The sequence below is a fragment of the Arachis stenosperma genome, chromosome 6, assembly GCF_014773155.1.
Source record: "Arachis stenosperma cultivar V10309 chromosome 6, arast.V10309.gnm1.PFL2, whole genome shotgun sequence".
NCBI lineage: Eukaryota > Viridiplantae > Streptophyta > Magnoliopsida > Fabales > Fabaceae > Arachis > Arachis stenosperma.
Window position 1 is genome coordinate 142,705,127 of NC_080382.1, and position 16,317 is coordinate 142,721,443.

Sequence of the window (16,317 nt, forward strand, 5' to 3'; positions counted from 1 at the left end):
TGCTTGTATGTTATATATGTGTTTTATTTTCTTGTATTCTTCTATTCATGTTCTGTTTTTTGTTTTTTCTATTCTCTCTATTTATTTGTGTCTTCTGTTTACTGCTTCTTTGTATTCTGCTATTAGTCTGCTAAACAATATAGAATTAATGAACTTAACTAATAACCCCGGCCCTACTAAGAACTCCCCAGTTCTTACCCCTTCTCTCTCCCTTCCCCCTTCAGATGGACGTAAGAGTACCATTCTGTAGTTCGTTGATGATAGTTCCGCAAAGAGGATTCCGCTCTAGGTAGTCTTTTGTGTCTAGAGTAAACTTCATTATCTGTTTATATGTATATACTGTGAGACCAGCCATCGTCTGCACCCCGTTTGTATGCAAACTTTAACCTAAATCCTGTGTACGAGACCCTGTTATGTGACTACTTGATGAGGTACCAGAGAGACATCATATGGCAATGTATGATCGTGCAGAGGAGTAGTAGATGATGTTCCACCTTTTGATGACGTTCCGCCTGACTTGAGTTTTGAAGACTTAGAACGTACTTTCCCTCAGTTTAGTAGTTTAGAGGGACTATGTGAGTATAGAGTCTAGGCTAGCCTGGGTGCCAGCTTAGGGACTTCTTGAATAGGTCAGAGTCTGGGATATTATCTAGTTATTATCTAGCTATATCTAGGGGTGTTCTAACTAAAAGTCTATACTCTAATAAAGGCTGGATCACTGAATGTTGTTGACTGCTTGTGATGTATTTATGTGTGGTTGTTTATAACTGTTTTATCTGTTATCAGTTGTGAATTGATTACGAATGATTCCGTTTATTAAGCTAAACGTTTAAAAAAATACATCGCAAGTTAACTACTTTTTTTTAACAACGAATCAGGCTCATATGATAAATAATATATAATAATTAGGAAGACAAATTGGTAGCGCTCAGTTTTTTATATGATCTAGACATATTAAAAATTAGGTCGTTACAAAAACCGTATTTTCTATACTACCTAGCAAAGCCCATTGTTTACTCGACCGGATTTGTTCCCCGCCACAGACGACCACTGGCATCCAGAGGTTCCATTTCGGCATACAAGTAAGTTGGTCCCTGAATCAGGAAATCTGATTTCATAATTGAAATTCTGGTTGCTTGTGTGTTCAAATCGGTTGAACTTGTTTTTGGAATAAGATATCTCTGATGCGATTTTGTTTGGATGTGGATTCAAAAATCTGGATATAAAATTTTTGATACCTTCTACAAATTTGTCGCTGAATTATTTGTTGAATCCAAATTTACATCGAGTTCTTCTTCTTCTTCTGCATCCATGATTTTTGAAGTTTGGCATGAATTTTGTTGTTACTGAAATGGTGGCACCACATCTTCTGCATCAATTACACAATATGAATTTGTTGATTTGCACACTGATCTTGTGAAATTGACTTTTTGATCTATTGTTGTTGAATTTAGTGCTGAATTTCTTGTTGAATCTGCAATTTCTATTGATTTTGATTGTTGCTGCTGTGGTCGAACTTGTAAACTGAAATATGATCTTCTATGTGAACTAAAGTCATGTTAAATTTTGGAAAATTGGTTGCTGCATTTTCTGATTCTGCATCGTCATAATCTAAATCTGAAATATGAAATTGTAAATATGTGGAACTATCGGCTTCAAGATTTGTTGAATTTACTGCTTGTGGTTTGTCTTGAATCTGGAACATTGGATGCTGCTGCTTTTATTGGTTGAATTTTCTACTCCTGGTGCACAATCGGCTTCCCCCTAAATCATCTTGTACACGGTTGCACAAATGCTGGTACAAGTTTTTTTAATTTCTTCATGTATTTTGGTTTGTTTTTCATAATTTGAATTCATTTGTTGTAAGCTAGTTTGAATTTGATTTGGGAATTACATGGGAGTTTGGTACGGTGTTCAATGAAAGCACCATTTGATACGAATTTATATCAAGAATAGAAAGAATTAGAGATAATTAGAGAGAATAGAAGAGAAATTCTTAACATTAGGGCTAAAGAGAAAAAGCATAATTTTCAATTACATCATGCATATCCTACATTATTATATCATCCTCCTATTTATAGTATAATTCTCTAATTGGATTAGCCCAATACTAATCCTATCAATATCCTACCTTAGTTATTTTCAATTATAAATTTTGAATTCTCTAAATTTATATTTTTTTATTCAAATTAAATGGACCTAATTTGAACTAAAATTTAAATTTTAATATTTACGGATAAAATCTATTAGCTTAAATTGCATAGTATTTAACTGAAAATTACAATTTAGTATATTTTAAATAATACATGAAATATGTGATTTTGTATTTTGTCTTAACTTTTTATTTCGATGCTTTATTTTGTTTTATATTACATCAATATTCATAATATTAATAAAATATATATGATAAATCATATATAAAAAAATAAAAACGTCGTCATGTGATTAGTATTTATGGTAGTTAGTTTATTTATGTCAATGTTAGAGTTCGCCAATTGAAATATAAGATTTATAATAAAAATAAAAATTAAATTAATTGAGCTTAAAGTATAAATTAATATTTCTTTAATAAGCATCAATATTAATAAATTATAGGGTAAAAAATCATAATAAGCCAATGCTCTCCAAAATTTACGTATATCAGCCAAAACGAAAATTGTTTCAGCAATAAGCCAAGGGATATTTATATATAAATCGAACCAGTGTGGTTCGAACTACAAACGTGAATAAATCGAACCAGTCAAGTTCGAATTAGGGTAAGAATGGTATGAGCATAATTCGAACCAAGGAGGTTCGAACTCAAAACGCTCATAATTCGAACCAAGGTAGTTCGAATTACTCATTGGAAAGCGTTGCACGTAATTCGAACCATGCTGGTTCGATTTTATGGAAGAGTAATTCAAACCAAGCTAGTTCGATTTATTCATGATTCGGCTATATAAGGAGTTCGAATCAGCCTCATTCGAACCATTCTTCCCTTCCCCAACCCCACAAAATCCCAGAGAAAACGACCTAGATTCTCTCCGACGAAGAGCTGAACGGAATACTCTGCTGAATGGGGGACGATCCGGCACGGTTATATCGCTTGGACGGAGTCGCTCATATAGCAGGGGTCATCAACGAGGAGGTTAGTACAGAAATAAGTTCGTGGTAGTGGTATTTTTGAGTTATTGGTTTTGCATGCGGTTTTAGTGGCATGTTCATGCTAGATGGTGCTTCAGTTGGTGGTTTATGTAGGCGGTTTCTTTTAGTGGTTTCTGGTAGCAGTTTTTGTTAGTGGTTAACGCAAGTTGTTTTATGTTAGTTGTTTTATGTTAGCCGGTTTTATGTTAGCCGGTTTTATGTTAGCCAGTTTTATATTAGCCGGTTTTACGTTAGCGGTTTTATGTAAGCCGGATTTATGTTAGCTGTTTTATGTTAGCCGGTTTTATGTTAGCTGTTTTTATGTTGGTGGTTTATGTTAGTGGAATGTGCTAATTATTTTATGTAAGTTGGTTATAACAATGCGGTTAATGTCATGTGCAGCCCTAGCGATGCATTAGGAGCATGCGGCGGCAGCAGGGCATGCGACTAGATGACAGATACGTTCCGTACTTATAGATGGCAGGACTATACCATCTTGCAAGGCTGAACGATAGATGGCTCCGGTTAGACGAGGCCCTTATCAGTGCATTTGTCGAGCGATGGCGTCTGGAGACGCACACCTTTCACATGCCGTTCGGAGAGTGCACGATCACACTTCAGGACGTGACATACCAGTTGGGTTTGCTAGTGGACAGGCGTTACGTGAGCGACTGCCTGTCAGAGTTCCATTTATACATCCAGGGTGGCCGTCCAGCCTGGGTGTGGTTCCAGGAGCTGCTTGGAGTGGTTCCTCCTCCCAGCCAGGTTCAGAAGTACGCAGTGAACTGCAGCTGGTTTCAGGAGACTTTTGGTGAGTGCCCCGATGGAGCAGATGACGAGACTGTGTGGCGATATGCCCATGCATACATTATGATGTTGTTGGGTACGCAGCTGTTTGGGGACAAGTCTGGCAACCACATTCACATTAGATGGTTTCCCTATGTAGCCAGGCTGGAGGAGATGGGTACCTATAGCTGGGGTTCTGCAGCACTGGCATGGTTGTACCGATGCATGTGCCGAGTGGCGAACAGACATGTGGTCAAGTTAGCGGGCCCACTTCAGCTACTTCAGTCTTGGATCTTCTGGCGATTTCCTAGGTTTAGGCCTTCTGGGTTTGACACGATCAGCTGGCCACTGGCGTCGAGGTACTCTACCCAGCCTTCTCTATTTCATTTTAGTATAAATATATCCATGTTCATTATTAATGTATTAGAAACCCTTAAGATACATTTAACTAGCCATACGACACATGTATTATGCAGGTGGTCAGGATACAACCCTTCTGCTAGCGAGAATGGTCCTAGAGTGGAGATGTGGAGGCTTAGGATAGACCGGTTACAGGACAGGGAGGTGAGTACGCTACTTAATGAGTTTCTTTATTTTAGCAGACTTTATGATATGCCCTGAATATGGAGAGTTTTCTGTGCAGTTTATCTGGATGCCGTACAGCACTCCCGAGGTACTTCAGGTTGTGCATCCAGAGGTTCTGGAGCCTAGGCATATGGAGTTGTGGCGGGCTGTGACGTCGCTGATCTACTTTGCCGTCATAGAGTGGCATCAGATTGATAGGGTTCTTCCGCAGTTCGGAGGGGTGCAGCCCCCTCCGAATCCCGCACTGAACATCGACTTTCTGATGTTGAAGGACGGCAGAGGCGGCGATCGTTGGTTCCCGTACGATCTTCGGAGGTGGCATCTGCATTGGGAGTCCCGTGCGGACATGGTGCTGAGGTTTGATGTTGTTGCCGATCCTAGACCCTCGCAGTTGTTTCTCGAGTGGTAGAGTCAGCATGGTAAGAGGTTCTTGTCTCCGGATATGCAGTTGGGGGATTCGAGAGCCGTTCCTATTCCAGTTGAAGCCTCACAGCGGGGTGCCGGGCGAGTTCCTGACATGGATCGTCCTGAGGACGTGCCTGACAGGCGGAGGGTTGAGAGGAGAGCTCGTGTGGGCACACGATGGAGCCAGCGTGAGTGGAGGTGGCTAGATGCGGCTATTGACGATGATGACGATGCTGGTCCTGCTAGAGGCGGATGAGGAGGCCGGCGAGGGAGACAGAGAGGGCATGGTGCGGCAGACGTACGTCGTCGTGACCCCCATGACGATGACGATGATCATCATGGTTCGGAGGGCGGGGATGGTCCCGAGGCTGTTGTAGTTGGTGGTGTTAGTACCCACGATGGCGGACATGGAGGTGAGTGGTATGGGTCAGGCATGGGTGATGGGGGTGAGCCTGGTGACATTGGACTTGGGTCTGGGCCTCTTGGGGATTATTTCGTCGGTGTACCCGCCCATGACCAGTTTACCCGTGAACATAAGTAGTCCAGTTTACCCGTGAGTAGGCACAACATGCAAGCGCGTGCTGACAGGGAAAATGAAGCGCCTGGAAGTAGCCGCAGTCACATGTCCGAGAGGCAAGCGATACTCTGTAGCTACCTAATGAGAAGGAACCAGTCGGAGTGGTTTCTGCCACGGTGTACTCGGAATTATCCCTGTCATACAAAGTCACCGTGATGCACCTCGCCATCTTCAGGTTTGCCTCAATACACTTTACCAAGTGTTGACTGAATTGTTGTCCGGTTCCCATCTGGGCCTCAGCCTCTCTCCCCTTGCAAACAAATAGTTCGACAAGCCTACCATATGTTGCCTTCACTAGTGAGGATACAGGTAGGTTTCTGACACCCTTGAGGATTGAGTTCACACATTCCGAGATATTCGTCGTCATGTGACCGAATCTTCGACCCTCATCACGATGCTGAGTCCACAATGAATAATCAATCCGGTTCGCCCACTCACACATCGCCGGGTCTTCAGACCGCAGTATATCAAACCAGTAATCAAACTCAACCTCGGTCTTGGCATACGCCGCATTCACAAGAAGCCTCCGTGCATCTTTGCCCTTGAAGGTTAGGGCAAAATTAGCAGCTACGTGTCGAATGCAGAATGCGCGGTATGCAGATGGAGGTAACCAACCTCCATCAGGAGCCTCTAGCACAGCTTTGATGCCGTTATGCCTGTCCGATATAACCAGCAGACCCGGCTGCGGTGTCACGTGCTGACGAAGGTGGGAGAGAAAGAATGTCCAGGACTCAGCATTCTCACCCTCTACTAGTGCGAATGCAACAGGTAGAATGTTGGAGTTCCCGTCCTGTACAATTGCGATGAGCAACGTTCTCCCGTACTTGCCATACAGATGGGTGCCGTTGATGCTGATTAACGGCTTGCAATGGCGGAATGCCTCGATGCAAGGTGGAAACGTCCAGAAAAGCCTGTGAAAATAACATTGAGAATCGTCTACCTGCCCTCCAACTCGAACGGGGCTAGTCCTTAGAACTGCAACAGTTCCAGGCATCGTCAACTAGACTCCTAAAACCCACCTGGATAGCTCGTTGTATGACTCATCCCAGTCACCGTAGATGAGGGCAATAGCCTTCTGCTTCGCCATCCAGACCCTCCGGTAAGTCGGCCTAAACCCAAAGTGTGCTGTCGTGGCATTCAGGAGCACCTTGATGCTAACGGATGCATCAGCCCTAACCATTGGCATAATGAACGCCGATATAGGGCTGGCAATGGGTTGGGTAGGGTAGGGTTTAAACCCTACCCTAACCCTACCCGCGGGTTAAAATTTTCATTAAAACTCTACCCTATCCTATCCGCGGGTTGAGAATCTCTTAACCCTAACCCTACCCGCACCCTAAAATTCTAAACCCTACCCTACCCTACCCTGCCCGCAGAAATATCAATTTTTTTCAAAGTAAATATAAAATTCAATTATTTCGAATTTTATACGTATTAATAACATAAAAAATAAAAAACTAATGCTCTAAATTACTAAATTAACTAACTAGTTTAATAGTTGTTCACTTATTATAAGTCATTACATAAGAGAGGTTATGGGTTCAACTCTCACTTCTTTCATTATATAGAGAAATTTTTATAAAATATGTGTTATATATGAGATGCGGGTAGGGTAGGGTAGGGTACACCCTAAACCCGTACCCTACCCTACCCGCAGGCATACCCGGACCGTACCCTACCCTACCCGCTGCGGGTAGGGTAGCCTACCCTACCCGAACGGGTTGGACCGGGTTGGGTACCCGCGGATAGGGTATGAATTGCCAGCCCTACACCGATATCACATGATAATCCAAACTCCTGTGGTCATTGGATATGGAGGTGGCAAGACAAGTATGAGGTCCATTGTATCGTTTGACCTCCCAAATGCCCTTGCGCTGCCGCAGACTCAGTCGAATCAACCATGTGCACCCATTCCCAAACTCAGAACACTTGCCCACATACAGACGATAATCATACTCCACAACCTTATACTGTACCCCTCGCCGGATGCTGTAAGTCTTGACACTTAACATGGCCTCATATTTATCCTGAAATTGCTGACCAACCTGGAACTCTGTCAGACCAGCAGTCCCTTCCGCATCTCTAGCTCCGAATCCAACTGAGTGCCCAGAAACCCCCTCCTGCCTCATGGCATCCAAGTCCAGAGAGGAAAAATGTGGTGGATACTGCTGTGTGCCAAAGCTAGAACCACCTACCGCCAATGCAGGCTCACTCCCTCCAATATCATCACCGCTGTCATCGTCAATCATATCCGGCTCGACGTCATCCTCCTCTGCATCACCCAAAAATCCGTCTCCAACGCCAACCGGTGCAACACCCACTAAATCGTTCGGCATATTTTCCCTTGCCCCTCCCTCGTCGCCTACGGTGCCATTGAGGTCAACAGCAAAAGACGGAGAGGCGACAGGTTGGACCACTGGTGGATACACAGGGACGGAGGAAGAAGCAACGGCAAGCCGGGAACTAGAACCTGCTGGAGTGGCTAAACTGGTCGTATTCCGGTTCGAACCGCCTGAGCTGGATACCACATCAACTAGCCGTGCCAACAACTCTGGTGTCCTCACCTCCGGAAACTGCCGCCGACAAAGAAACATTACTTGCAAGTCCACATCACTACTAATCGTGAAGCAATCATACTTCACGGTATTCTGTAGCACCGTGATTGGAATGCGATAGAAAAACTTCTTAACCCGCTTTGCACCCTCCAGACCGAGCTTCGTCAGTACAGCTCTAACAAGGTCATCATAGCTCGTCGTAGGAGTAACGACAATACAGAGAGGATTCTTATCTGTGAACTTCACTCCGGAACGGGTTTTCCTCTTAACAGATCTTCTGTGGTGAACCAAAACAACAAAACTCTCCTCACTAGCCATGTTACTCCCTCTAATGAGACTAACTCATGTTTACACCCATATATATAGGCCTCAATCTCCAACTAATTCAAACCGGTCTGGTTCGAACTAGGATTTGTGTAATTCGAACCGGCCTGGTTTGAATTACTTCCACAAGCATCTCTCTCTATAATTCGAATTACATTCATTATTAGTTCGAACCATGCTGGTTCGATTTATTAACAACCCACAACAAGTAATTCGAACTGGCCTAGTTCGATTTATTACCAAACGCAATCTGGTTCGAATTATATAAATATATGATCTAGCTTATTGCTGAAATGAAATTCGATTTGGCTGATATACGTAAATTTGGGAGAGCAATGGCTTATTATGGTTTTTTACTCTAAATTATATTTAATAAATTATTACTTCGTAAGAAATTGATTGTTTAAATTATATCATCATTTTTCTGTATTGTTAATAAAGAATAGTTAGCACTTCTATATGATTTTAACTATGTCACTAAATCTAATTTTTATAATGTAACTAATATATGTATCTTTTTTTACAAATATTATATAGATTAACATTTACGGTGTAAAAATTTAAAATCTAAGTACAAAGGATTAACTTTTTTTATTATTATATATTTTATACATAAATATATTTTTTATTATATTCGATTTAATTTTGGTTAAACTTTTAAACTTTTGAATTTGTAGTTCTATTTTCTTTATCTCTGGTTCGGTTTTTAAATCCCATCACAGTCTTAGCTGAGTTAATTTATAAGGTTTGTCAAAAATGTAACGTGGTGAAAATAAAACGTTGAGCTACTACTGATGACTTATTGGGCTTCTTTTATGAGTTTCACAAAATACAAGGATTTTGACCTTTTTGTTTTTTACAGTATCCCTCAACCCGATAGGTTAAGAACTAATACGTCACGGATCTGAACTCCATTTAAGGTCTGTCGCTAGCCAATAAGTTACTGCATGTACAAGGCAGGATTCAAACTCTCGACACTTGTTTAAGCAAACAAGTGAGCTGACCACTCGACCAACCCAAGTTGGTTAAGGAATTTCTAATGTTTTTTTTTTTTGTCATGGATATTCCTCATCTTTGTGTAGGCCAAAAGAAAATAAGCGCAACAAGCAAATAAAAAATAATGTCCATTGGGCCTCAAAGCATTGAAAAAAAAAAACAATGTCCAAGAAAAATATGTTAAAGAAAAGAAAATAAAAACAAAAAAGAAATGAAGATTTGTATTAAAATTTAAGTTTGGTGCACGTATAAAACAAATATATTCTTAATTATTTTTTATTTATTTTTTATAATTTTTATATTAATAATTTTTATTTCTTCTAAAATTTTAATATTTTTTATTATTTATTTATTTAATTTTTGTGATCTTTCATTTTTTTTTCTCTAAATAATAATAAAAACTCAATATACAAATCCAACTGTTATGAACATCTCAACGGAATGAGAATCAATGTGAAGATTTATATCACCCAAAAAAAAAAACATGTTCTCTGAAAGTAAAATTACGTAGACATGACATTTTCTTAGGATCTTATGATGATGGTTATCTTTCACTTTGTCTACACCAAATAATGGATAATTCTTATGAAACTTTATGGGTTTCATCATATACTAGAGTAGAACTCGAAATTTCATGCATCTTGAGTCATGTGACATTTTTCCTTTGATCTATGTTCAATGCTTGCACCATTGGCGTAACCAAGCATGATTTGTATATTGGGTTTATGTTGTTATACCCAATGAGAGAAAAAAATAAAAAATCACAAAAATATAAAAATAAATAATTAATGAAAATTGCTAAAATTTTAGAAGAAATAAAAATTATTAGTATAAAGATTATAACAAATAAATGAAAAAATAATTAAGGATATATTTATTTTTTAAAAAAAATTTGGTCCTTTTTAAATATTATAAAAAGATTTAGTATTTTTTAATAATTTGATATTAAAAATTCTTTTTAATAATTAAGTCTTTTTAATGGTCTTTTAAAGCAATTTTTTCTTGAATTAATTTGGATTTAAACGAGTTAATACTTAACGTGGTCATTGAACTTGCAGTCGAACCTTAATGTCATCTCTTAACTTAAAATTACCCTAAATTTATTTTTAAATTTAACAACGATAGTCCCTGAAATATTTTTCGATGACAAAATAATGACGTGGTTGGACGGAGGCCACGCTGGATTGGTAAAATATCGTCGTTTTATTTTTTGTGTTCAAATAGAACATAAACGACATCGTTTAAGTTAAAACCGCTGAAAATACTCTAAAGGATGTCATTTATATTTTACTTGGGTGTTAAAATGGAAGTGACATTTTACTAATACAGCGTAGTTTTTAGGCGTGGTCTCCGTTCAACCACGTCATTACTCCGTCATCAGAAAATATCTTAGAGACGACCGTTATTAAATTCAGAAATAAGTTTAGAACTTTTTAAGTTTAAGAATGATATTGAAATTTGACTGTAAATTCAAAAACCACTTTAAATATTAACTCAAATTTAAACACTTTTGAGCTTCCGCTTATAGAATAATGCTTATTGCTTAATATATCATATGTCAATACTCAATAATAGCTATGATCTTAACCAAAAGAGAAACCTTTATTTCCCCTTAGTTTTATTGTGCTATACTGCTATGTGTTATTTTACATTGACAATAAGAAGGTAAATATGTCCCTTAGAAGCACTTTGATGGGTTAAGTATAATAGTGTTGTAGGACTAACAAATTTTATTATTTTAGATCATCAATTAACTAATATTAATATTTTTGTATATAAGTTTAGAAAAAACTGAAATACAATAGTGTTAAAGACTAAATACTAGTCAAATGTTAAGCTAGAATTTATTAAAAAACACTAGCCCCCAAGACTTTCTGTGGAAAAAAAATTGTATAGTTTATAGTATTAAAATGGACAATATCTTCAAACAAACAAATTGAGCTATATATTAAAATAATTCATAAAAATAGTATGATATTCTTAAACAGTTAAAATTTTTTCTAATCTTTAACATATTTCATCACCTAAAATTAAAATTTAACTACTACACTTGGTAACCTTAAAGTCTCAATGATAAAAAAGAAATGTTTAAAAAACACTGAAATTAAAAAAAAAAATCAAAGAGAAGCTAAATAAATTATTCAAAAAATAAAAGTTAAAAACTTCCTATCATATATAGAGCACCAAATTAAAGAAAATGAAATTTGCATGAGTATAATGATGGAGATTTGAAGGTAAGTTAGGAAATGGGAGGCAGATAAGGATTGTGAAGTGTGATGTGTTTGTTGAGCAGTGGGATTTTGGGTTTGTGCTCCTTCTTTTGCTCTTTCCATGTCCCCATCTTTCTTCTATCTTTTCTTTTCTTCCTCACCAACCATTCATCCATTCATGCTCGCCATCACCACCTTTGTCTTCATTTAACTACAATATATTCATAATTCATGCCTTAGCTTTATTTGTTTATTTATAATTGTAAACATTGTAAATAAACCTGGTTTTCCTAGACAATGATTACAATTATAACTACAATTATAAACAATGATTATAATTATAAATAAACCTGGTTTTCCAGCAAAATTTGTAAATCTGGTCTAGATCCCTCTTTTCAACATAGTAACTTTTGTAAGCTAATTTGATAGAGAAACTGCCCTTTGGTTCTGGTAGTCATCCTAAGGAATTGGGGAGCTTTATAAGTTCGAATAATATCTATAACCTCCTATGGGAGTAGTTGAGCTAACCTCTTTCAATCTCAGCAACCTTCCATTTCCATTGTAGCATAGGTTGCTAAATCCTTATCAGCTTTGTCTTCTTCGATTTGTTCCGGTGATAACTCGCTCAAATCTGATATACTAGAAATCTAGTGAGCTTTCCAAAATTTAATGCTCTTACCATCCCCAATTCTCCAGATTAAGTTGCTTTGAAATTGGTCCTAAATTTTAACAATACCTCTTCAAACATTAAAACAGTTCGCTCTTTTAATAACCTTTGGAATAAAGATGTCTCCACAACCATATTTCACCTTCATTACTCTTATTCAGAGAGCTTGATCATTATGCACCAACCTCTAAGCCAATTTCACGAAAAAATGGTTATTTGATTATTGTGCCTTGCGCAATCTTAGCCCTCCTAATTCCTTTGGCTGGCAAATGGTATCTCAATTCAGGAGATGAATCTTCTTGCTCTCCACATTAGACCCCCAAAAAAAATATTTACATATTTTTATCAATTTTATTACAAACTTCATTGGGCATCTTCATCGTCTGCATAGTATAGCTCGGAATAGTAGTCAAAACCGTTTGAACAAGGGTGCATCTCTCGACAAGGGAAAGGGTCTTCATGTTCCAACTCGACAATTTGGCCCGCATCTTGTCTAGAATTGGTTGAAAATGGTGTTTTCCGGACTTCTCATGGATGAGCGGTATGCCGAGATACTTTCCTAAATTGCTGGTTAGTAGAATATCGAGATCGTCACTGAACTCTTCTCTTCTGTTGTGAACTTGTGATTAGCATTCTTAGAGAAGAAGATGCAGGATCTACTGGGGCTGACTTTCTGACCAGAAGCTTTACAAAAGGTCTTTAGCACTTCCTTGATGACTCGAACCTGTTCCTTTTGCTTCCGCGAAAAGAATGAAGTCATCAGCAAAAAAAAGACGAGACAAATGAGGATCATTCCTAGTTAACTTAATAGGTTTTCAATTTTTCTGTTCTATTAAAGAGTTAATAAGTTGAGAAAGTCTTTCAATACATAAAACAAAAAGATAAAGGAATAAGGGGTCTCTCTATTTAATGCCTCTTGTTGGGTTGAAATTCTCTGATGGAATCCATTCCAAAGCAAGCTCATAATGGGGGAGGAGATGCAGAAGTGAATAACATTCACAGTATCCTCTGGGATGCCAATATCTTTGAGAGTATCAATGATAAAGTTTCAATTAAGACAATCATATGCCTTCTCCAAATCTATTTTGATTGCTATGAGCCCTTTACCACTAACTTTCGTCCTCATAGTATGGATCACTTCTTGTGCTACCATGATATTATCAGCACTAATTCTTCCTGGGATGAAGTTGGCCTGGGTATTAGAAACAATGTATCCCAAGTGCGGTTTTATTCTTTCTGCAATAATCTTAGTAACAATTTTGTAGCAGACATTAGAGAGATTAATTGATCAAAATTGAGCAAAATTTTATAGGTAAGGAGACTTTAGAAATGATATATATTAAGATTTGGTTTGCTCTAACTATATTTTATGAGTTCCTAAAAATCATATGCACCCAACTGTTTTATATATTAAGTATTTATTTGAGTGTTATTAAGTTGGTAAAAAAATTAATAAAAAAAGACTCTTTATTTATTTTTAACGTATTTGGTAAATTTTTATTAATAAAAATAAAAATACTAAAAAAAACTTTTTTTTAAAAAACTACCATTTATATTTTTTTAATTATTTTTTAAAAGATATTTTTTATATAATAAATAAATAATAAAATATTTTTATATTATTATATCTAAATATAATTAATAAATAAATTTTTTTACATAAAATAAATTAATTTTAATTTTTTATAAATTTTTTTATAAAAAGATAATTAAAAAACATCTTTTCTTATTATAAGCTCACCCAAAAAAAAAACATAAAGAGTAAAAGATAAATAGGTTCCTAACCTTTTAAAACGAGGACATTTTTGTCTCTCAAAATTGGAAAATACATTTCGATCCCTCACGTTTTAAAACGCGTGACAATTAGATCCCTCCGTCGAATTGGGCTTCAAAACGGCAACGAAACATGCTGACCTGGAAGGGTAGAGTGTTAGGTATTCGTTTTAGTTGCTGTTGTGGATGGAGAACAAATTTTTAATGGACAAATTAGTTCTTGATGCCTAACATCTTGCCTCTGCCATCAATTTCTGCTCAAAGACCCTCCTACTCTCCTCATTTTTATTATTCTAAACCTTATTCATAACTTGCTCCTATTGATTCAAAACCTCAATTTCACTGTACAAATTCTTAGTGTTACTAACATACCTATCCATCTTCCAAACCATACCTTCCATATACTTAACCAAAAACCTTAATTCATTGACATCTATGACCCCACTCACAATATCACCATATATACATGCTCAAATCTTTGCAATGTAGAAATAGAACACTTCTTCCCTAACCATATTTATGTAAGACTATATATATAAACACTAGCACTAAAATGAAGACCTAAATTTGAGAGTTTTAAACTAATTCTAATCCTAACACATACACTAATACCTGCTAGGCTTTTTTCGAAAAAAGCAGCAACCTTATACGTGTATGTATCACCTGTGCAATACCATAAAAAATTGCATTTCAAGAATTAAGTCACTATTTTCTGGAAGCACAAAGGTTAGAGATCATTCGATATATCAAAAGCATCATCCAGATGCTTGAAATTGACCTTGAAATATACACACAAACATACTAAACTGGGACCACTAAATATACAAATTGTTAATTTACCATCACCTTCTTGGTATGGTTGAAGTGGTATATCCGAACATGGCACATACATATAAGACAACCAACTGAGAAGAAACCAACATCAAGCTAACCAACATCCTTTTTCGGAGCTTGGTTGAACAAGAACCTTGAGGTAGCCATATCACCAGCCTTTGCATAGCCATCAATCATGATCGTGAAAGAAGCAACACTCTTTTCCGGCATAGCATCAAGCACTACCCTAACATTGTCCAAATCTCCCACCTTAACAAAATCCCATATCATCGCATTCCATGATGCCACATTCCTCTGAGGCATTTCATCAAACAGCCTCTTTGCCTCCACCATATCCCCAACCTTCACATAGCTAACCACCATAGCCGTCTATGAACTACATTCTTCTCAGACATTCCATCAAACACCTTGCGAGCGTCACCAATATTTCCACATTTCCCATACATATCAACCAAACAGGTTCCAACAAACATATCACCTTCAACCCCCACACCTCAATGCCGAGTCATGGAGCAATTTTTTTTCGCAGGATCTGCACATACTTGAATAGGCCTTAATCACAGAAGAATAAGTGTACCTATCGGGAAGAGACTCATGTGCCTTCATGCGAATAAAAACAGAGAGGACATCAAAAAAGTAACTTCCTTTGGTGTGGGCTCTGATGAGGGAGTTCCAGAGAAAAGGAGAAGGGTCAAGGACGCGGTCGAAGGCGGAGGTGTAATATGAAGCAGTGGCGGCAAAGGAGGCGGAAAGGAAAATGAAGCGGGAGATGATGAGGTGATCTTGCTCTAGACCTCGTTGGATGATGGAGGCGTGGACTTGGTGGAGGTGATGAATGGTCTTGCAGGCCTTAAGAAGGGTGATAATGGCGGCAGTTGAACGCGACGGAGAAGAAGAGTGTCTAAATATTGAATTCATCGGAAGAATGGTGTTGTTTTGGCCTTAAGGTAGCGTTTGGTGGAGAGACAGAGACGGAAAGACTGAGACTGAGAGACAGAGACTAAGAGACAGGGATTGAAATAAATCTTAGTATTCTGTTTGGTGCAAAATGGGAGACAGGAATTGAAACAAGAATGAAACTCTAATTTAATTTGCACAAAGGGTAAAATTGGAATTAATTAATTGAAATGAAAGTATTTTATGTATAAAATGTTATTAAAATTTCAGTCTCCATATCTAAAAATTTTAGTCTCCTATGTCCCTATTTTTTGGAGGTACTAAAATACTGAAATTTTAGAGATAGAGACAGAAATTTTAGTACCAGTCTCTGAACTAACAAACACGATACTGAATCTCAGTCTCTCGGTCTCTGTCTCAGTACCTCAAAATAAACGCTACCTAAGGGACGAATTTGACCACTAATAATTTGTCCCAATCCACTTCAGTAAGTGTAACGGACACGTCATTCTCTACTCCTCCATGTCAACGGGCTCTGTTGCCATTTTTTGCTCAAAATGGACGGAGGGGTATAATTGACGACTG

The 16,317-nt window shown here is 37.7% G+C and overlaps 1 protein-coding gene and 1 pseudogene across 1 annotated transcript; both read right to left on the reverse strand.

Annotated features, from left to right (window-relative positions):
• Positions 1 to 1,483: 1,483 nt before the first annotated feature.
• LOC130934883 (uncharacterized) lies at positions 1,484 to 8,349 on the reverse strand (annotated as a pseudogene).
• A 6,579-nt stretch (positions 8,350 to 14,928) lies between these two features.
• LOC130934884 (putative pentatricopeptide repeat-containing protein At5g37570) lies at positions 14,929 to 15,753 on the reverse strand. The gene is made up of 3 exons (XM_057864408.1): positions 15,378 to 15,753; positions 15,243 to 15,313; positions 14,929 to 15,177 (listed from the first exon to the last, which is right to left on the reverse strand). The coding sequence occupies exons 1-3, from the start codon at positions 15,751 to 15,753 to the stop codon at positions 14,929 to 14,931; spliced, it is 696 nt and encodes a 231-aa protein (XP_057720391.1).
• Positions 15,754 to 16,317: the final 564 nt, after the last annotated feature.